Source organism: Pterocles gutturalis, unplaced genomic scaffold (genome assembly GCF_000699245.1).
Source record: "Pterocles gutturalis isolate BGI_N339 unplaced genomic scaffold, ASM69924v1 scaffold8632, whole genome shotgun sequence".
Classification (NCBI taxonomy): Eukaryota; Metazoa; Chordata; class Aves; order Pterocliformes; family Pteroclidae; genus Pterocles; species Pterocles gutturalis.
The window spans coordinates 1-22,056 of NW_010110158.1; the positions used below are offsets into that span (position 1 = coordinate 1).

Consider the following 22,056-nt stretch of genomic DNA (forward strand, 5'->3'; position numbering starts at 1 on the left):
ACTGACTGACTTTACAGGTGGTTTCTGAGCCTGGAGGCTCCTGCGAAGCCTGCAGGTGTTGAGAGAGAGGGAGCGGGGACTGTTGGAAGCGGGCTCTGTGCCTGTGTCCCTTAAAATACCATTGTTTTGAAGCCTGCCTGCCCCTCTGCCAGCTGGCAGAATTGAACTGTTATTAACAATGGGTATTATAAGAGCCGGAATAACAGCAGTGGGATGGAGGGGTATTTTGGGTTCATTTCGGGAACAGGGAGGCCCTAGTCCCCTTTTCTTGGGGGAGAGCAGAAGTGACCTTTGCCAGCAGCTTGCTGGAGCCAGGGCTGTTTGTCCAGCTGAAGGTTCCTGATAAGCTGGCCTCGCTGCCGACAATACTTATGGAAATAACCATTTTATTTAGCGTTCGTTGGGAATCTGGCCAGGCTTCCTGGTTTAGTTAGTGTAAGTGGCTTTAGCTATTGGCATATAAATGGTTTAGTCTGGTTTGGGTTTGTTTTGGGTTTTTTTACTCATCTCTAAATGGTAATATGAAATTTAACTTTTTTGTTTGTTTATGGGTTATTTGCCAAACCTGAAAATTATTTGAATGAGTACCATACATGCAGTTCCCTTTGCTGAACCAGCATTCTAGGGATGAGACGAAAACCTTTAATGACCATATTTTGTTGCATAACTGAGCAATCTGCAAAGGGTAAGCAAATGACGCACTCGTGCCTCGAGTTTGGCTCAGTTTGTCAGAATTCAGTTGGGATTTTGACTCTGTCCTGCAGTTAAAACATATCATAATCAAGTACATTGCTTAATTTTCCAATTATGTTGAATTAGGCTGCTTTCTCTTCCCTTATTTTCATAGCATAGCTTTACCTAAAGTAAGAAAGCTTGCCTAGTTACTGTAGGTGAACCTGTGAGATAGGATCAGTCTTAGAAGCCACTGTCTTGAACTTACTTACACAGCCACAAATGCAGGGTTCATATTTTGATTGGCACTATTCTTTTGAGATGCAGCGCATCTCCTCTGAAACGGATATTACTCCTATCTGAAGTAAGCTAAAACTGAGACTTGAGTGCACAAGTTGCTAATGCTTACTGAAAATCGATGGGAGATAGGCACCAAAAGCAATTAGGCAGCTTTGAAAATCAATTCACTGTTGAAGTTGTCCAAGGACAAGGATTAGGTCTTTGACAGAGCTTAAGTCTTTGTGGGGAAGGTCCTGGCACAGTGTCAAGTTTGTGACTCTATTCTGCATCTTTTCCAGTCTGAAATCATATATAAAAACTTGATTTGCTTAAACTCCGTTTGTTTGTTATTTCTTCTGAATTCTGTTATTTTTTTCGTAGGGGCAATCATGATGTTGAAGTAAACAATTCCAAATAGAGCACAGCTGGTAATAACCAGTGCAGCCAGAATCCACATGCAATTTGTCAGTATGAATTGCCCAAAATAGGGTTTGGATTACTAGGTGTTTTAAAAGGCCTCTTCCCCCCTGTTGACCTACTATGCTTCTTGTATTTGGTGATTCTCTACGGTAATACTGTGTTTTCAGCCTGTTTGTTTATCTAGGGTTTCAGCAAAGCTTTCAGACTTAGTATTTCTAGACCTAGAACTGCAATGTTTTAGTATGGTAAGCACTGTGAAACAAGTTCAGACTTCTTAGTAGAATATACATGGCCAATTTGTTCTAAGTAATTACAGCGGGTAAATAAAAAGGTTTGGGATAATAATTCCTGAATGGTAATACTGCCAGAAATTCTTATTACTTTAGTAATAGTTTGCTACTTCTCCACTGACAAATTATTTGACAAAGCAGGATGGGGGTGGTAGGTGAAGTATACCCTATAGCTCTAGGCAAAATGAATTGATTATCTTACATACTCCTGTGCACATTTTTTGTATTATAGTTGGAGTATTCAAATTTTGTGGCCAGATGAGCAGAGTTAAAACCTTACCTTTGTGGTAGAGCGTGCACTGCTTCATTGAGCTTGCAAGAGCATTTTCTTCACGCAAGAGTATTTTCTTCACAATCCCAGAACCAGGGCAGCCAGAACCAAGGCAGTCTTCTTTAATATGCAAGTTCCAAGTATGGCAAATACATCTCTAATTACTGTGTAAGTCCCCAAAGAAAAGTCACTTGGAAAGTAGAGCGTCTTGCTTCTCTCTGAAGAGCTTTGGTCTGCCTGTAATTAATGTTGAAAATACTTTTTTTCCCTTCTGAATATAACTACTGAAAAAGTCCTGGATTCTTCCTCTGAACACATTATTTTTAATTAAAAGTGTCATTGTATGTGTAAATGGGTATTTACATAGATCATAAAGCACAAAAATCTACTAAAATAGCCTTAATATCTTGGTCATGCTAGACATTGCAGGATGGCTAACACAATGATTTGAATGTACCCTGGATTTTTTTGTTTCTTTCTTTGTTTTTTAAAGCAGCATTATCAGCTTTGATTAAATGCTTTATGATTGGTAGGGCTGTGAATACTTTTGAGGGAAAGACATGCTTTGTTAGTCACTTTTTTCAATAGCGTACAATGCTGTCTTCTGATACATTTGCCAGAATGAGGAAATATATCTGCAATCATGTTTGTAGAGGGACCCTACTGGGGTAAAGAACAGGAGCTGTTTTTTAGGTTTCTTCTCTGAAAAGTGAGCTCTTCTCCGACATTCCTCCAACATTTTTTGGAAACATCTGTGTTGGAAATGATTAGGTGTAATCCACAAAACAAGTAAAGGCTTAGAAAACTTTTTTTTTTCATTCTTTCTCTGTCTCAAGCAATTCTACTCATATTTCTTATACCTGGCAGTGGGGCTTTTTTTTGGTTTTTTTGTTTTTTTTTATTTTCTTTTGAACTCTGCAGTGAAGACACATAACTCTTACTCTTATGAGTTTGTTCTGTAAGTTCTGGCTGCCCACTACGTCTGTACGCTGAGTTTGCTCTGTTGTCTAATAGAAGATGAGCCTTTCTCTTGGGTTAAATGGCTACATATTATGAATCAAAAATAAAGCTCTGTTGAAGGACCTAGTTCTCTTGGCTGCATCATCATGAGCGTTAATTGCTCGAATCTGGTGGGTACAGGTAGTGCATTTTTCTGGATGAAGCCCTTAAATCCAAAGAGAACTTAAATATTTAGTTGTTATTAAGAGAGAGATGAAGTAGCAAGAATTGTTCTTGTTACATGTTTACCCTGGCACATCCTTTTGGTGTTGCAGTTATTTGACAGAAAATGATGACTACCATCTGTTCCCCTCCTCTCTCATCATTCAGAGTTCCTCTTCTCTTTGAGAATGAAGTCTTCATGGAGAGATAACAAGTTTCTATCTCTTCCTGTTTCCATAGTCACAACTTAATAAAAAATTTATTTTTTTCTTTTTACACTCTGGTACACGTTTACATTCATGTTGCCCTTACTACTTGGAGTCATGATCCTAATTTAAATTTACAGCATGCACCTCATCTTACTGTCTTGCAGATTGCCAGCAGTTTCCTCTGGCAGTCTTTATATTCATCATTTCCATCTCCACGCCTTCTTCTAATGGAAAGATTGTCATGTAGTTTGTTCTTACATACTTTGGAGTGCAAGATTTCAAACTGTTTACACTCTTTTTTTTTTCCCCTCTGAAGCACCACGTATACATCAATTTTGCATATTTTAATAATTAAATATTTTAGTAACACAGTCTTCCAACAGTGCTAATACAAAAAGTTTGTAAAGCTGATAATTAAAGAAGATCTTTCCCTCTCTGATTTCATGGAAGAATCTTAAGAGAATTAGACTAATGGAAAATCTCACAGTGAAGAGAAGGACACACACACTGCCATACCACCAAGCAGTACGAGATGAATCCTAATTTTATCTAGAGATCAGACTGAGCAAAACATTGGCAATAATGCAATCACAGGAGAGGAAGGCAAGCTTTTACTCCTTGGTACTTGAGGATTTGGTGAAACTAAAAATAGAGCCTCAATTACCCTTATTGCCTGAGGAACAATTACCTCCATCTCATTTCCTTATGTGTAATATCTAACTCATTGGTTCATCTGCACTTTTTTTGACCCCCTCCTTAAAATGCGGATACTGGCATAGGATGAGGAGGTTAACTTCATTATTTCTAGAAACTCTGGTGGAAGGCAAAAGAGAACAATGTGCTATTCATAATTTCTTTTCAGACATTAGAAATTAAATGTTGAAGTAAAGTTCAGTGTGTTCTTTGGAGTGTGTTTTATTGGACTGTGTAATTTAGTTGGCTGGACAGTGGCTAAAAACTGTTTCAAAAACTTCTTACTGGCATAATATCCTTCCCCTTTTTAACGGTAACGTGATTTGAGAGAGCTCTGTCTAGGAGACCCAGCTTTCAGCTGTGTTCACCCCCAAGTTTTACTTTTTCAGTCACTTCCCTGCATGCGTGCAAAAAATACCTGTTGTTGCTGTTGGAATTTGAGGGTCATTAAATAGGGTAAAGGCTGGATAGGATAAATAGGATAAAATCTTTGCATGAACTAACCTTAATGTTGTAGCTATCAAATGCATTATTATGAAGTTTATAAAAAGTTCTTTCACCCTTAATTATCATGACTGAACAGTGCTGATTTAGCTCCTTTAGCAGCTTTTCTGTCCTAAACAGAAGTCCTAAACAGAAATTACTGCAGATGGAGAGTAGATCTCCTTTCCTCTGAATCATGCACACAGTCACAGTAACGGGCATCACATAGATCCTAGGTCAGATTCTGCCAGTTTGCATTTATGCAGCCCACAGGCTTTTTTTAGACTCTTTGAAGGAAATGATTTTGTTCAAGCATAATAGAAGCAAAGTAAGGAAAATTGTGATAAACAAGACATGTTTTTAAGCAGCACATAAGAATGTGTTGGGCAGTACTTTGAAAGAGCAAGTAATGTTGCTTAAATATGTGTTCTTGTAAATTGAGTGTCTTCCTCTTCAAAACGTGGCATGTGGTATTTTAAATTATGATTGTGAGATGAGCTTTCACTGGCCAGTGGTTGCATAAATACGCTGCCTCTGGGTGAGGCAAAGTGGATAACAGTGAACTTACTCCCACACTACTTCTCTTTTATGCTTAGCTGGGCTTGGGTCTTGGTGTCTGTCGGATTTCAGTGTGGTACTGAAAAGATGATACCACTTGATTGTCATAGTATCTTAGGGAAAAATAGGTGGGAATATGTTGTACAAAGTGATCAACTACTCCCCTGGAATGAAGTGCATCAGGGACTAACTGCCCTACAAGCTCTGGGTGATGCATATGGGTACCCCCAGAGCCTTAAATTGGCTGTCGATTGTTACTGTTGTCCAAGGGGCAAAGCAGATGAAGAGCTGCAAGGGAGCAGTTCCTCCCTGCCACAGGCGTGGGGCATTCCTCGGTGGTGATGGAGGAGTACCCCCAACCCTGTCCTGGGAGAGGCCTAGCCATCCCCCTGGGAGAGAGGGGGTGGTTCCCCCTTCTTTGGAGAGGTGACCTCTTTCCTTGTTTGAGGCCCTCTAATTAGGTTCCTGCTGTACTGGCTAATTCCTGATGGCGAACAATCTAGAAAAAGATTGTGGAACAGAATGATATAATCTCTTCCTGCTGTTTTGGAGATAGCATTGTGTGCCACCTCCCTATGACAATAAAAAATGTAAATGCTACATTTCTTATCGAGACAAGCCACCAACTCTGTTGGATTTGTATTTCCTGTCTTTGATTAGCTTCTCTGCGTAGGATGCTTTGTTTCATCCGATGCCTACCTCTCCTCGTTTCCTACAATATTAATGTATCATTTTATGCTCACCTGGGAGATGTTATCAGTTGTATGCAAAGCAATTCCCATGTTGCTAAGGTATTTTGAAGGTTGTCATAATGCTCCATAAACTACATAAAAAGGAAGCTTTTTAAAAAAAATCTTCATTTCATGGTTTTCTGTTTCTGGTGTTACATAGTGACAAAAATGTGATTTCCAGAGCTGGCAGTACATGGACTGAGGGTGAAGCTTCTAGGACTGTGCCATGTCTTAGTCCCTTTTAGGCTGTCAGTGTTAAGGGACCCTGTTTCAGGTGCCATGAGTTTTCTTAAGTCCTTCATTGGTTTGTTTTTCTCTTCAGATCTGTTGGGAAGAGTAACCTGCAATTTGTGCTCTTCAGGCAAACCGATCTGTAAACAAAGACACTGGCAGAGGGGTGCCTTTTCAGTACAACCTAATGGGGGCCTTTATGTAACAGAACAAAAATAAACAGAAACATCACTTCTAAATCGAGCTGTTACCTCTCTTGCAGAGTAATTATTAATCAATAAACCTTGTGTCTGACAGCATCAGAGTGTGCTAAGTGCTCTGAGCTACCTTGGAGTCTGCTAGTAAACCAGCCTTGGAGAGAAAATATTATTAGCTGGAAACCATGATCACCTCTGGTGTGTGTCTGGAAGCAGCACGGTCTCTTAGAGCTTTTGCTTCACCTGTGCACTGGCTGTTTTGCACTGATAGGGGTTAATAACACCACTGGGGGTGCATCATTCAAGCTGGTGTGCCTAACGTTATGGCCAAAATGGGTTTCCAGCTGCTGGGTTGAAGGTCTTTCCAGTTGCTTATTTCTCTAGTAGCATGTTTCAGATGGATTCTAATGCTGCAAGGCAAAGGTGAATGATTACCAGTAGAACAAGAGATGGGGATTGCACCATTAAGCTATTTCATAGATGACCCCTCTTTAAAAAATAAATAGCACTGTTCTCTGGGATATATGTTAGTGGGTACTGATGAAGACAGGGCATGAGACAGGACATAGTTTTGATGTAAATAATTGCTCTGTTCCTGTGGAGCTACTCACTCTGCTGTTAATGCATGAACAAACGACAGCACAAATCAAAATGCAAACATTGCTGACAAGCAAGAGTGTTTTCAACAAGGAGTGGTAAGATACTGTAAGAAGGTTTTGGATTTTTCTTGCAAACAACATTTCTTGAGATGGACTTGGTGTTCTTCAAGAGGAGCTAGTTTTTGAGATATTTGGATCCATCACACGTCAACATTTTTCTTTCGAAACATGTTTTTAAAGTAGTAAACCAAAAACATTCTTCCTTGGACTCTAGGAGAAAAGTACTAACGTATTTATTTATTTAAAGTGCTCTACAAACAGTCTCCACCCTGGGGTACAGCAAAGTCGTGGAGCTTAAGTACTTGACCATGGAATAAATGGAATTATTCCTTCTAGGGTCTTGCCTTAGGTCACTTGAAAGGAGGAAAAAGCTAAACCAAAACATGAACTCCCTTTGAAGTAGCCATTTTTAAAGGCAATGTGCCAGCATGGTTGCATCAAAAGAGTTCAGAGAATAAAAACACCAGCGCTTTGTTGTTTACATCTCTGAAAACTCAAGTACAGAAAAGTTTTATTGTACCTACCCCTCCTTCCACATTCATGGTGCTGTATTGCTGTGTCACGGAACAAGTGTAAGGGGCTAATAACTTCCATCTCATAACAGCTCCGTAGTGATTAGCAGAGGAAATTCTGGCACGGATGTGTCATGACTGAGGCTGCTTTATGCTGTTCGAAAAACACACAGGGGTTTTAGAGAACTACCTTCAATAGCAAACTTGGGAAATCATGGAGTGCGTTTGCTTTAAGTGGTCTCTTCTCAGCACAGGTTGGTAGGAGCACGCTGCATTCCAGTAACTCATCACTAGCAAAATAATCCCTTTGAATGTGCTCTGAACTGATGCAAGTTAGAATACTGCTGACACACTTGCCCTTTCTCTTCCTCGTGTGCTCTCAGAAAAAAAAAAGTAGTGTAGTTGGAATTCTAGGCTCCTGTGTTCATTGTAATTATGAATTTTACAGGCGTTTTCAAGGGAACCGGGAAAGACTGAATATAGAGAGCAACTTGGGATCTCTCTCTGTTAGCAAAAAATAATCCAACCAGTATCAGAGTCATCTTCTTCCAAGTCAAAATGACATCTCATGCAAATCAGTTTGTCACTGGCCTCAATTCTCCAACATAGAACTTTTATGAAACCTGAAAATGATTTTTGGCACTTATTGCTGGATTGTAAACAAGCTCATCCTGAAGTCTGTTTGGAATGAATTGCAAAAATGGATATATCTTCACATAGTGAGTTCTGTGTGTACACACTCCAGGGCAAATGCAAAATACACCTCTGCACACAATCCCTCCCATGTCTTCTGTTGCAAAAAATTTGATTTTTCAAGTCTCCTTGAGAGCAGATGGGGAAAGGAGAAATATTTTTGTAGCTCTGGGTACAGTGACTTAGGCCGTAGACGTTTCTTGCTAGAGAATGGGCTGGGATTCTGTTCCTGGGTAAAGCAGTTCTGTGTTAGGTGCTGTGCTGTCACAGTGTTGGCAGAGGACACGGTGGTGATGCAGCGTAGCCAGGAGAAAGAGTCCTCTGTTTTTCTAGGTACCCCAGTGATCCTGCCTGAACAACCGGGCTGGCACTGACAGCAGCTCTCTTTTGTCTTGGCATGGCTGTTTGTTGTGGAGCTTTGTAAACATACTGAAGTTGGCCAAGAATTTGAATTTTTTGTATGTGGTGTTTACATAGTTATGCTTGTGAACCTTTGTAGTCTAGACATGGCCTGAGTTGTGCCATGATTTCAGGGAAGTTGCTGCTCTTCTCTGAGAAGACTTAGTAATAGAAATGCTATTAAATGCCATGGTAGGTATTATTTCTACATAAAGTGCTTTGAGGTTTCTAAAAGCCCCTTAGGTTCTGCTTTGCAGTAAAATTTAATTGTGCTCTGGAGGCTCCTAAACTGCCTTGTGTTGAGGCAAGCTGAAATGGGACAAACTTTTTAATTTTGAGGTAAGTTATGGCCTAAGTAGCTGGAGGTGGGAAAAGATTGTTGTCTTGTGCTCCAGAGAACACGGTGAAGAAGAACTAGCACCTCCTCAAACAACAGAAATTACGGAAGGACAAGTGAAACGAATAAACTGATCAAGTTCTTTCAGTGCCTATCATTTCCATTTCTCCAGTCTCTGAGAATTAAGGAACTTCAGGTCACTTTTCAAGGCTGTAGCACTTGCATATGTAAGCAATCTATTTTTGAAGCTTGCTGTCCTATCTGCATAGTGCTTGACTTTTCTACAAATGTTTCAGTGGGCGCTTATTTTGGCAGTTTTATTTATTGTTAGCCATTAGAAAATTAAACTCAAGAGGTTGACTAAAATGTGTCCTGTCACATAAAGGCACTTCAAGACAGGTCAATTTTACTCCTGTTATAATCATGTGAACTCCCATTAACTTGTGTTACAATTCCTGTTTTGATTAAGAAATTAAATTGGTCCATTCTGTTGACTCTCTGAGCTATTTCAGAGCATCAGATTACTCTGCAGCAGCAAAACCAGGAAAACCTTCCAGCTCTGGAGAGAATGAAGACTGTTTGGTGTCGTAAACAATGTTTGCCCTACAGAAGTTTTGAAACACTTCATGTCTTACCAAGTCCCCAGCAAATGTCATTTGAAACATGCCATTCTTTAAAACTATGCATTAGAATGATGACAGTGCTGTTCCTCAAACCACCTTAAAAACATTTCTCATGCTTAAAGGGATGCTTGAAAACATTAAAGAATCTCAGTAACTATTTTTTCTACTTTGAGCATGAAACAGTTCAAATGTATTCCAATTTTTTTTTAAGGTGTTCAGTTTGACTAAAGCACAACAGCCCTCCAGTTGGGTTATGCAGATATGCTGTGAAATCAGGTTGTTCTTGACTTTGACTGCATTTTACCATTTGGGGAACGGTGTTTTAGAACCAGGAGAGCATGCATGTGGTCTTCTGTTTTTTCTTTAAAACAGTTCAGAGGGAGAAAGAAAGGGAAGGGCCTTCTACCTTTTGCATTGATGCTCAAGGGTTATGTAAATGTATCCCTGCCCCACTCCCCCAGACTGACTGGGAGCTACAAGGTGGCTGCCTTGATGCTCTTCACTTTTTATTCTCTATATATGTCTTGGGTTTTTCTCCTTCCAAATCTATGACAATAGATATATGAACCTTACTGAAGAGGTGCTCTGCTTTGGAATTTGTGGGAAACCTAGAGCTTCAGAGGAAGAGAAAGCATTAAACTTGAATTATATCCATAGTCACCTCCTTTAGTGTTGAAGTTGAGCAGCAATCAGCAGCCACTGAGGAAGCCAGTGTTGTGTTTAATCAGAGGACTACTGAACTAGCAAGCCATGGGATCTCTTGTCTTGCTCTGTTTTTACTAAATGTCTTTTCTGTAAAACACTTACACAACTCAAATAGGGAGGAATTAAGTGATTTCTGAAATTTTACAGAAGTGTTGGTGTCCTGTGAGTGACAGAACATCATGTAGGTTGAATCTTTTCTTAAGCGAGTAAACATCTATATTTTTAATAATGTAAGTCACATTCTCTGAACTATCTGATTGGGCTTACCAGAGTTCTGTTCTCTTGCAGGCATTATGCTGCTTGAAGTATTCCTGGTTCTGGGGACAGTCATAATTTACTTCTTACTTTCCAAGAAGAAAGAAGAGACTTTACCCTTCAAAGAGGGATGGTGGGGCAAGGGACAAAAGCCTGATGCTGAAGAAGATACAACTATTTGGCCATTTAAGGTGGAAACTACAGAGGAAGAGCTGAGCGTAAGCAAATCTCTGCTGGGGAGAGAGAAGTACAAAGTGGCTAAATAAATGCAGAACTTGTTTGGAAGTAATTTCTAAATTGAACCAATAGTTACATTTATGAGAATGAGCAATGATGTCAAGCACTTGGGGGAAGGCATTTTTCAGTACTTCAGAGGATAGGTATGGAAAGGCAGATTTCATATCCTGCTATACAATTTTGTTCTCAGCTGGCTGTTGCAAGATTGCTAGTAAATAAACCTACTCTGTAAAGCCTAAGAAACATAAAAATTGTATTACAGATTACTCAACTCCGCGTTCCTGTTTGTGCACCTTCCTCAGTTTTGATTGTGTAGGCCAGCATAAGAACAATGTCTTTTTCCTTTCAAAAGCAATTATGAATATCTCATTTGCTTGACTACTTTATATTTGCAGCTGTGTTGAATGCTGATTCTTCTGTAATTAACGATCTACTTTGGTCAACACTAATACCACAGTGGTAATTAGAGTAAACACATATGTTGCAGAATTTGTTAGATGGTAAGATTTTGATTGTGTGTGTTTAAGTCAGGGATTGCACAATTTAATAGATTTGTGCGGCATAGTGGTTCAAACAGTACTCGTGGGATTGGATTCCTATTTTCTCAGTAGGGCCCGGTTTTTTGTTTTCCTCTTACACTGCAGACACAAAGCTAGATAATTTCTAATTTACAGATGTTTTTGAAACCCACAATTGTGTATTATGGCAGCTATTGCAACATAATCCATCAGTAGAAAACTCTTGTTTCTAAATAAATTTTTACAGAAACTAGGAGTTAGTAATGCATGCTAGCATAACTTTAAAACATTTTTTAAAAGTTGTTGAGCATGGACAAAAAGCATGGATGTAAAGTCATGTTAAAAACTTAATTTAAAAATCCATGCTTTCTGTACCTGTGTTAAATGCCAAAACCAGTGAGCGTACATACTAACATCTTGCCTAGACTGAGACTGCCTGTTCAGTGTGAGGCATCAGCCAGTGCATACACCAACCTCATCTCGGTTAGAATGAGAGTTACCTCTATCGCTGTACTGGAAAATGCTGTTCAGGTTTAAACCCCCAAGAGGTTTGAGCAGGATTAGATTTCTAGCCTGTCTTCCATTCTGTGGTCCGGTTTGCAGTAGGAGGGGGCTCTTGGCTGTCCTTCCCTGCTGAGTGATTTTTGGACATATTTTGTAGTATCATCAGCATCCCCTGTAACCTTCAAGTGCAGTAGGAAGGTCACTTTCCCAATATTCTAGGTTGGGAAACTTTTACTCCAGCCTAGTTTCACCAACTTTGTGGCCATGTGAAATCCTTCAGAGCGTTTCCCAGTGAAGACACCCAGCCCCTTGGTTTGGGAAGGAGAGCAAAAGGTTTGGGCCAGATCCATGCATTGATTGTGAGGCTGCGCTCGCAGGTAACCTGGGGAAAAAAGTACCATGGAAAGGCAACAAAAACTGTGAAGCCACAGTGCTGTCAGAAGAGTGTATTGTCCTCTGTGGTTATCAGTCTGGCAAATAGGTTAGCCAGCCCCGAAAAACAAAGACAGGGTGTTAAGAATGGCTGTAAGTGGAAGAGGAAGGAGGCCATCTGGAGGAGAAAAAGAATTGGAACAGCTGATGGAACATCAGCAAAATGCACAGGTGTCATGAGAGATGTTTTATTTCACTTGGGAATAACCAGAAATCATGCACAGTAAGGCACAAGATGGCAGACAGAAGTGCTTGCAGTGTCTCTTTTTTTCCTTACAGGACTTATTTAGGAGACTTGACCAGGCTCGATTTACTGAGCCACTGGAGAACTGTAGCTTCCATTATGGGACTAACTCAGTGTACCTCAGGAAGGTTGTCTCCTACTGGAAAAACCAGTTCAATTGGAAGAAACAAGTTGAAGTCCTCAACAAGTACCCACAATTCAAAACGAAGATTCAAGGTATGTGGCTTTTTCCTTTAAAAAGTAAACAAACAGTAATACATAATCTTGTCTACAAGGGATCTCAGTTGTAAGAATGCTATGGTTATGTTGCATGGGCTTTCCCTGCCTGGCTGCCGTAGTGTGGATCATTGGCACAGCTGCTGAAGCAGTGAGAAACTCCTTCATCGTAACTGAAGCCTTTAGGACAAGGAATGACAAATGGAATTCTCTTGTGCATGGATGGGTTGTCAGCTGGCATGCCAAGCACAGGCATGTGGAAACAGATCTGGATCTTAAGATGTACACATGGTCCCTGACTTGCATGCAGTCAAGCAGAAATACCCAGATGCCTCCTCTTGCTCCATGCAGTTCCCCAGCTGCTGCTGTCATGGCGATGCCATCAGCCTGACAGCCCTCCTGAGCTGGGCATGCTCGCTGCTCAGGTTGTCCCTGCTTGGCAGGGCAGATGTGCTCTGCTGCACCATTTCTAGCATTCACAGGCCTAGAAACACAGAATGCCTTTCCCTTGGGGCTGATGTGCTGCCAGGTGTGAGTGAAAGGTTTCTCTTTTCATTCAAAGCACAGACACCTTTTGAAAGAGGCCATTCAGCTAAGGCCTGCTGGAGCTTGGCCAAACTGGACATTTTAGGGTTGTGCTTGGGTCATTTTGGGGTACAGTTGTAGATTTAGAGCACAGCAGGCAACTGTCTCACGTGATGGCAAAATTCAAGCTTGAGATTATGCTATTATGTTTTTACTTGCACCCATGACTGTACATGATTTCAAGTGGGACAGTTCACCATAGTATTTAAAATTTATTTGGGACAGTAAATGGTTGTTGCAAAGTGGTTAGAACATAAAGATATGGCAAAAATCAAGCTTGAGATTATATGCTATTATGTTTTTACTTGCACCCATGACTGTACATGATTTCAAGTGGGACAGTTCACCATAGTATTTAAAATTTATTTGGGACAGTAAATGGTTGTTGCAAAGTGGTTAGAACATAAAGATTTTATTTAAATGTATATGACATGGTTAGTGCTGAAAAAGATAAAAGCAAAAAGTCTTCCCTTAGTAAATAAAGATATATCATCCAAGACAAGAAAGGGAAAAGAAGCTAAGGACAATGCACTATGTATAGCAATAGGAAGAGAAATTTCAACGTTATGAATGATTACAGAGATGAGCCATGAAAAGACAATATCAAACATGCCGTATATCAGATTCGTAGTTTCTGTATTCTCTGAAAAACTTTCAAGTGATGACAGAAATATGCAGAATTGCCAAGGACAGGGAAATCTCAGTCAGTGAAAAAGAATGGCATTGCTGGTGAGCTGGAGTTGATGAGAGTAAAATGTGCTTAAATACATGAAGAAATGAGGCATTTGGGCTCTACTAAGAGCAAATTATTGTTTCCTGGAAAGCAAAGCCCTGAATAGGTTTGAGGAAAAGCAGTTCACCTGAAGCAACTAGTGCAACGCTGTGTGAAGCATACTGCTTACATATTGTAAGGATCACAAAGGAAATAAGACTGCAATTTTTACTTAACGGGGAGACAGGTACTAGAACATAGTTTCCTCTTTTGGTTTACTCACTTAAAGAAATACTGAAAACTTTGGACAAAAGGTGGAAAAGAACTACAAAATTGAAGACTTTAAGTCTCTTTTATCAAGGCCTTTTTTCAAATTCTTGATTCAGCCTGATCATTTTATCAGGAGTTAAGATGTGTGAGTTGATTACAGGAGGCCTCCGCAGACAGAATACTTACTGAAAGCTTTTTAAATTCCTTTTGCTGTAACATTAGGATCAACGGCTGGAGACAGAAGCTAAACATGTTCAAATGGAAAGTAAGGCATGCCCAAAACAAGAGAAGTGATTACTGTCCCCAAACAAACAGCTGCTAGTTATGATGGATTCCCTATCTCTTGATGCCTTCAAGTTGCAATTGCATGCCTTTCAGGAAGAAAAATCTGTGGTTGGCTGAAGCCTATTTGGTGCCATACAGGGACAGTTGGGTAAAATTTGAGGGCACTTGGACTAAATGATATAATCATCTTTTCTGCCTTTAAGCTGTGTGAGTCACTGTGTTACTGTTAGTAGATTGCTTCACTTCCATGTCTTAATTTGCCAATTCATTTTAAAACTGAAATATGCCGACCTCATTTGGCTGCTGTGATGCTTAATTGCCCATTATAAAGTGCTTTATGGTGCCTGGATAAATGGATTCAGAGAAATGCAGTGTGTTTGCATGCTCACCAAAAAAGGACTTCAGAAAAGATTTATCTGTTATCTGTTCTGTGATTAGTTTCAGTGTCATGGTAAATTTGGGCATGTTAATTAATTATTTTATTTTTACAGGCATCAATATCCATTTTGTTCATGTAAAGCCTCCTCATTTGCCTGAAGGCCAGTCTGCAAAGCCATTATTAATGGTTCATGGTTGGCCTGGCTCATTTTATGAGTTTTACAAAATTATCCCTCTCCTGACGGATCCTGCAAGCCATGGCCTCTGTGATGAACACATTTTTGAAGTAATTTGTCCATCTATCCCTGGTTACGGTTTCTCAGAAGCACCCCACAAAAAAGGTATGATGTATGAGAAGAAACTGAACTAACAAACACAAGCCTAGTCTCCCAGGGAGATATTCCCTGTAAGCAGAACAGTTAACTCCTGGCTCTTTGTTTTCCCAGTGTAGAAACCAAGATCCTGTGTGTCATGGGGGAAGAGGGAGATAAGAGTGTGACTTCAGGTGACACCATTAATTAGTTTCAGGAGCAATGTATAGATAATTTACAAAGGACTACACAAAGTTATGAAGTGACCAACTCGTGAATTGTAATTGAGTCAATGAATTGTGTGTAGGTGAGCAGGAAGAGTAAACTTAATTTGTTACTGTTCCTTTTGGGTGTTTTGAATCCATACTCAACAACATTGTACAGGTAGGTGAGAAGGAACAGTTCAAACAAATAAATTAATTCAATTTCTGCTTGCTCTCTAGACCTGGCCTGGATGATATGACAACGGCTTCCATATAGTCTGTCAGACAGGCAAGGAAAAATGGATTTGTAGCTTTTTAGGAACTGGCATGTTGCCTTTATGGGGAGAATAAATGCTGCAGTCAGAAGTGTAGCTGGAATTAATGCAACAGTGTTATTTTTTTTTTTTTTCATGCAGACTTTAATTCTGTAAGTGCCGCTTCTATTTTTTATGAATTGATGCTCAGACTGGGATTCAACGAGTTCTATGCACAAGGTGGTGACTGGGGCTATCTCATCTGTACCAATCTGGCCCAGATAGCTCCCAAGTGAGTACCCCTTTGGTACAGTCCTGCATGATTGGCATGCAAAGCTGTTTCTTCTTTTTATAGTTATTTCTTGTGCACTTGAGAGTTTCTGTCCAAGTCCTCATATGAGCACTACGTGGTTTCTCTCTTGAGTGCTCCGTGTTAAGCAGTGATCCAAAGTTACATACCTTAGTTTATATATACCTGTTCTTTCAAACAGTTGGGCAGTAGTTTTGTAATGGCCTCACTGGGGTCTCGAGTGGCATAAGTATTTGTAACAAAATGAGGGTTTGTGGCTTACAGCCCTGGAGCATGTGCTGATTGCTGACAGTTGCCTCTCTGGCTTGTCATTTTTGTGTAAAAAGCCACACTACAATGTACGACTAAGGTCATGATGTAATTCACAGGTTAGAATTTAAGTGTGTCTATTTTTGTTCATAACATTTTAAATATAACAAATTTGAATCACATTTTATTTTTGTTAATTTGTCGGGGCTTTTTCTGTTTTATTTTTAGCCATGTGAAAGGTCTTCATTTAAATCTAGCCTCAGTTACGAACATGGGATTCACTCACCTGCTCTCCATTCTGCTGGGCCGCTATCTTCCAGGGCTCTTCGGTTTCCAGGATGAAGATGTTAGGCGGATGTTTCCCTTCTTGAAAAAAGGGCTCTACAGGATCTTGTTGGAGTCTGGCTACGCTCACATACAGGCTACAAAGCCTGATACTGTTGGTAAAACAAACAAACAAAAAATCCTTTTGAGCTCAAAATACTTAGTCTGTTCATTTTAGTTGTACCTTCATAGAAACAAAATGTACTGCTTGAAATATGCAGAGAATCAGGGGTTTTTTTAGTGAAACTGAAGTAGGAAAGTTAAAGGTTTTAAAAGGTGGGCTCCTTCTCTGTATCCAAGTCAGAAAAGGTTACATTCGGGTATATAGCATTACACTCTCTTCTGCCTGCAGAAGCAGTATATCTGCACATCAAAATGGAGCATGCTATAAGTGCCACTGACCTAATTTTCAGTTTTCATAAATTAAATAGTTTATTTAATACTTTTCCACTTCTGGTTTCACTGGGGCCTGTAATTCTATTTCCAATACAGCTACACTGAGAGCAGAAGGTAGTTTCTTCACAGAGAATGGATCACATTCAAATAATGTAAACTACAAGAAGCTTTTAGCTGTCTCAGCACACAATGTAGCTTATTTATAGGGATGAGTAATATCTGAAAAGTAAAATCAAATTTCGTTTTCACTCATTGCTCTGAATCACTTGCAGAGTTTCAAGGAAGAAAAAGAAGTGTACCTATGAATGTTCTTTCTAGATTAACTAGTCACTCAGATTGCTTAACTGCTTTAAGTATCTGAGTATGAAGTGTTTCTATTTTAAAAACATCTTTTGCAACTGAATTGGACAACTGAGTCAAGAATACTGAATATATTTTAGTTTAGTACAGCAGCAATTAACTCGTGAACTTTATTAAAAACACAGCTAAGGAAACTATTTCTTAATGGTTTTCCATAAGCTTACCTACAGAAGCAGGTATATTCTTAAAATGGGTAGGCAAAATGATAATTTTATGGATTTTAAATAATTTTGTTTCCTTTGAGTTTTGGTTTCTAAAAATTACTAGTCTGTATTTCTTTTGTGCTTCAAGAAAAGATGGGGAAGCTGGTAGCTGGAAGATGCCTAGCCCTGCTCCTTCTGCTGTGGTGTTCTGGCTGGTCCTTGTCCCTACCAGTAATGTGTTGTCTGTCAGAGGGGACAGCACAGACTGGGAACCAGCAGCAAGTTTTGTGTTTTGGGAGCTGGAGCAGGAGCGTTCCTGCAACTCTGAGGACAAAGAATAGAGGGCCATGGCACATGGCAGGTTCCTGTAGGGAGAAAAACACCCTGGAAAAGGGAGTGTAAGGCAGCTTGAAGGAGCACAGCCATGGAGGCTACCACAGCCTTCCTGAGACTTCCGGAGGTACAGAGCTACCTTGCAAGCTGTCCTAAGCGAGGAGGTTGTTTCTGGTTCTTGATATATACTGTGGTTGCTAACACTATATTGTTGATTGCTTCAGAACTGGCTTTTGATCAAACTGGCTTGCATGAATTTGATTTTATACTTATTCTTTGGGAAAGCTGCATGGAGTGCGGGTTCATTTTCAACTGACTGAAATAGGCAGTGCCTCTATTCAAAGTACTGTTAGGATTGATGTCAATTTTTCCTAAATGTAAACTGATGTACTCCTCTTTGTTCACACTAAGTATATGAGAACAGGCTGTTGCTTGTCTAGGTCTGCAGATCTGGAAAGCATGCTAAATATAACTTTTTAAAACACTTGGTATTTCAGTTACTATGTTAGTTGTTTGATAACTGAAACTCAACTATCATGTTTAAATAGCAATTACTGATGAAATTGTGCTAGCTGTAGTGTTAGGCATCTTTCAGGAAGGTTGGGTTGCATGCAAGCAAAACAAATTCTAAAAAGTATATGAAGCCTTGTTCTACATGAAGGCAGTTGGCTATTGCTAATTCAGAAGATGGGCCTTTTAGTAAAGCTTTGCTCTTCCTTAATGACTTTCTAATAATCCTTAAAATGTTTTTGCTGTTAGATAATGGTGCAAATTTTCCTGGTCATGTGTAGGCGTGTGGGGTTTGGCCCTGTAATGCTGTTTAATACATACAGCTTCCAGATTAATGGAAGCAAACCCTACTTGGCACACAGAGCTTAATCTTATTAGTTTATAAGGAAAAAAAAAGCCAGCAGAAATCCAATACTGTTACGTCAATTCAAAAAACATACAGTGTGAGCTAATGTAGAGCCTGTTGGTTTGCAGATACTATCAGTTTATGATTCAACAATAAATGGCTTCAACTTGTTCTACTATGTTATTTAAGAACACAGCTGCTGGAACAGCTTTGTAAAGTTATGTACCCTGTATTATATTGAGCCGCTTTTATAAGTCTTGAGTTCAATAGTTGGATATTACAATTTTAGTTAAAATTTTCCTGTTCCTCCTTTTCAGGCTGTGGTTTGAATGACTCTCCTGTAGGACTAGCTGGATACATCTTGGAGAAGTTTTCTACATGGACTGATCTGGAATTCCGTAATTTAGAGGATGGAGGACTAGAGAGGTAAGCGTTTCCTCATATGCCATTTTGGATAAGGTGATTAAGCCCAGAGTCATAGCTAAAGAAGTTTGTCTGAATTGATTGCCTCACATCTCGTAGGGATCCTCGTAGTGACCACAAATGGTGCAGTGCTGTACTCCAGCATGCAAAGAAGCAAACAGGCCACAAAAGCTGATGTAGTCACTTCCCGCTTCAAAGCTAGGAATCTCCTAGGAAAGAGATACACTTTGCAGCTTCTGGGGATTAAAAACTGACTTAGGTGAAGGAATCTCCTTAGGACAGAAAAATAAAAATTTAACCTACATTAAGATGCTGGGAAACAGAACTCATCCTTCATTTTAATACTAAGACATAAGTCTCTATGAATTTGCTTTAGATTGATCAGTATTGCTTCATCTACTTACAGTTTAGGATCATTCTTAGTGTGTACGGCAGAAATATGAGACGAAGTCCCCTTTGAAAATTGCTGAGGCACCTGGCAAGAATGGAGTGAAGGGGCATGTTATGAAAAGGTCCAGTGACAACGGATTTGAATAGAATGCTTGCACTGCATGCAGCTAGTAATTTGATATGAAACATGCACTGTTTACACCACATGTTAATATGATGGCTTTATTGAAGGCTCACAGTAGCATTTCAAATTATTAATAATAAATGGCACAAGCTGTTCCATGTGCTCTTCTGCTCCTACCCTCCCTCTCTGTGGACAATATTGGCAGCTGTGCTGGAGCGTAAGGTGCTTGTTGGAGTCTGCCTTCTGTGTAGGAGTTAAAATGTCACTTCCCAGTTTGTGTCTGAAAGCCTTTAACATGCTTAATTGGTCACTGACAGACAGGGGGAGTAGCATCCTTCAGCTCTTTTCTTAACCAAGTTAACTATTTTTTCCTGTAACTTTTTTTCTTACAACTAAATCAAAGTCAAGTCCCTGCTAAAGTAATGCAACATGGTATTCAGTTCTAACTAGGCAATCTCTGGATTTACCTATTCAGGAAGTTTAACCTGGATGATCTGCTCACCAATATCATGATCTACTGGGTGTCAGGCTGTATAGTCTCCTCAATGCGTTTTTACAAAGAAAATATGCAGAAGGGGATAGGCACACAGAAACATGAAAGGTGAGTGGGTTGTTTTTTTTTTCTTTAAATATTTTGCCCTAAACCTAAGCAACCTGTCTGCAACCATAAAATTACATCTTATAGCTGCTGCAAGTTTCTGAATACTGAGGAAAGCAGTGCTGTATCACAGTGTTCCTGTGCAGGACAGGTCCGTTAGTTGATGTACTGTGTTGTGCTTGGAAAACACACCAGTAAGGAGGTCTGACTGGAGGCACTGCTTGAAGACCTCCCATTCATGGGGTGTCCAGCTAGAGAAAAGCATGTCCAAGGACTTCCAGATTTTTCTTCAGTTACTGAATTAGCCTGCGACTGAGTCATGCAGTTTTGTTTACAGTTTACTTGGTTTGCAGTTCTAGTCCTTTTCTGGAGACAGTTTGCCTATTTCTGCAAAAGATTCAAGTCCTACCTTTGGAAGCAACTTCAGTATATTGACAGACTGCATCATTTGAAAGTCAGTGAGACTGATGTTCCTGCTGCACAGACACTTGAGACAGCAGCCTGGTTTCATATACTTGTATCAGCTTGAGTATTAGTGAAGGCTTAAACCTGCCCTGAGGTATTTGCAATCACAGCTCACTGCTGTGGTATTTATTTAGCTGTGAAATTATGCTTCCAGGAAGCTGACTCAGTTCTTAAAGCTGTTGTGGCTACACTGTGGACAGTATCCTGCTCTGGTTCTGCCTACAGGAGGTGAGCTATATGAGCTATGGGCCTAGAGGAAGGATTTTGAAGTCTGTCACTTCTGACAATGCAGTTTATGTGGGATATTTAAACCTAGAAAATGTTGCTCTATTTATAACAAGTGTGTATTATTCCACTTTCTAAGATACTTTTCCCCTCAAATCCAGTTGCTTCTCTACACGAATGTGCAAAATGTTCTGTAGAGTGCATTCATGCCAGTTAAAAGCAAGAGCTACTTTACAGGATAGTCTCACATTCAGAAATGTTTCTTCTGAACTAGTCTAGATTTACTGTCTGTTATTCCTCCTTTTTCTTCCACCTTTGCAACAGTTCAAGATAATTCTTCCCTTGCCTACCCTCTAGTTCTCCTGCCAGGCTTAACATGTTCTAGTTGTAATCTTCCCTGTAAATCTCTCTCCAGCCCTTGTCACATTGTGTGCTTTCTCCTCAATACATGACTCTTGAGCCCTTGCCTTAAAATCAACATATGCAACATTTTTTTCTTTTTTTTGCCAGAATGGAAGTGTTGTTTAGCCTTCAAATTTAGGATCTGGAAGTTTAATTGAAATTGCGTAACAAATGTGCCCAACAGTTTAAGAAAAACATTTCCTTGGGACTTTCCATTTCTTGCGTAGTTGAGTGTTTGAAAGATTAAAGTTATTCTCTCTTCTCTCTCAGGCTCACAGTACAAGTACCTACTGGCATTGCCTCTTACCCTAATGAAATCATACACACACCCCAGGCTTGGGCCCAGAAGAAATATACCAACATAGTTTCCTTCCATTTCATGCCTCGAGGTGGCCACTTTGCAGCTTTGGAGGAACCTGAACTTCTTGCTGAAGATATTCTGCAATTTGTTGGGAAAGTAGAAAAAGAACAACTTTGGAGAAGGAAAGGAGAATAACTCCTCTAATAAACAGCAGGGTAATTACTTATAGCTTAGCACATGTACAGGCTTTACTAAGTCTACTGTAATCCATATAATTAGATCTTATTCTTGACCAGCTGTGAGAGAGGACAGCAAGAAAAATGCAGTAGTTCTCCATGAGATACTGCCGTGGGGACCTGCTGATTTTGAGTTGTTGGTTTGTTTTTTTTTTTCTGCAGCTAGGCTAAGAAAGTAGCATGAGGATTACTTGGTTATCTTTTCCCCAAGCCCAGACTTATAAAATCTGTTCTGCAATATTCCTGACTCTTGCTTTGAAATTGAGAAAGAGACCTTACAACTAATAACAGTTTGGTATGAAAGGCTTTTTTTCCACATCAGCAGTAAAACTTGAGTTGGTATAGGTGTGATGTTCCTCACATAAAGAATGGGGAGCAGCCTAGCAAGACCTAA

At 39.7% G+C, this 22,056-nt stretch overlaps 1 protein-coding gene across 1 annotated transcript; it reads left to right on the forward strand.

Moving 5' to 3' along the window:
- Positions 1-10,413: 10,413 nt before the first annotated feature.
- EPHX1 (epoxide hydrolase 1, microsomal (xenobiotic)) lies at positions 10,414-21,745 on the forward strand. Its single transcript, XM_010073231.1, has 8 exons — positions 10,414-10,596; positions 12,349-12,529; positions 14,873-15,100; positions 15,690-15,819; positions 16,315-16,529; positions 18,816-18,924; positions 19,911-20,036; positions 21,396-21,745. The coding sequence occupies exons 1-8, from the start codon at positions 10,417-10,419 to the stop codon at positions 21,619-21,621; spliced, it is 1,395 nt and encodes a 464-aa protein (XP_010071533.1). The 5' UTR covers positions 10,414-10,416; the 3' UTR covers positions 21,622-21,745.
- The last annotated feature ends 311 nt before the right edge of the window (positions 21,746-22,056 follow it).

What these genes read in the sequence shown, in the direction of transcription:
- EPHX1 (XM_010073231.1), top strand. Translation starts at nt 10,417, where the DNA reads ATGCTGCTTGAAGTATTCCTGGTTCTGGGGACAGTCATAATTTACTTC. An exon ending in CTGGCCCAGATAGCTCCCAA is followed by an intron (nt 15,820 to 16,314) that starts GTGAGTACCCCT and finishes TTTTATTTTTAG; the next exon opens with CCATGTGAAAGGTCTTCATT. An exon ending in TACAAAGCCTGATACTGTTG is followed by an intron (nt 16,530 to 18,815) that starts GTAAAACAAACA and finishes CCTCCTTTTCAG; the next exon opens with GCTGTGGTTTGAATGACTCT.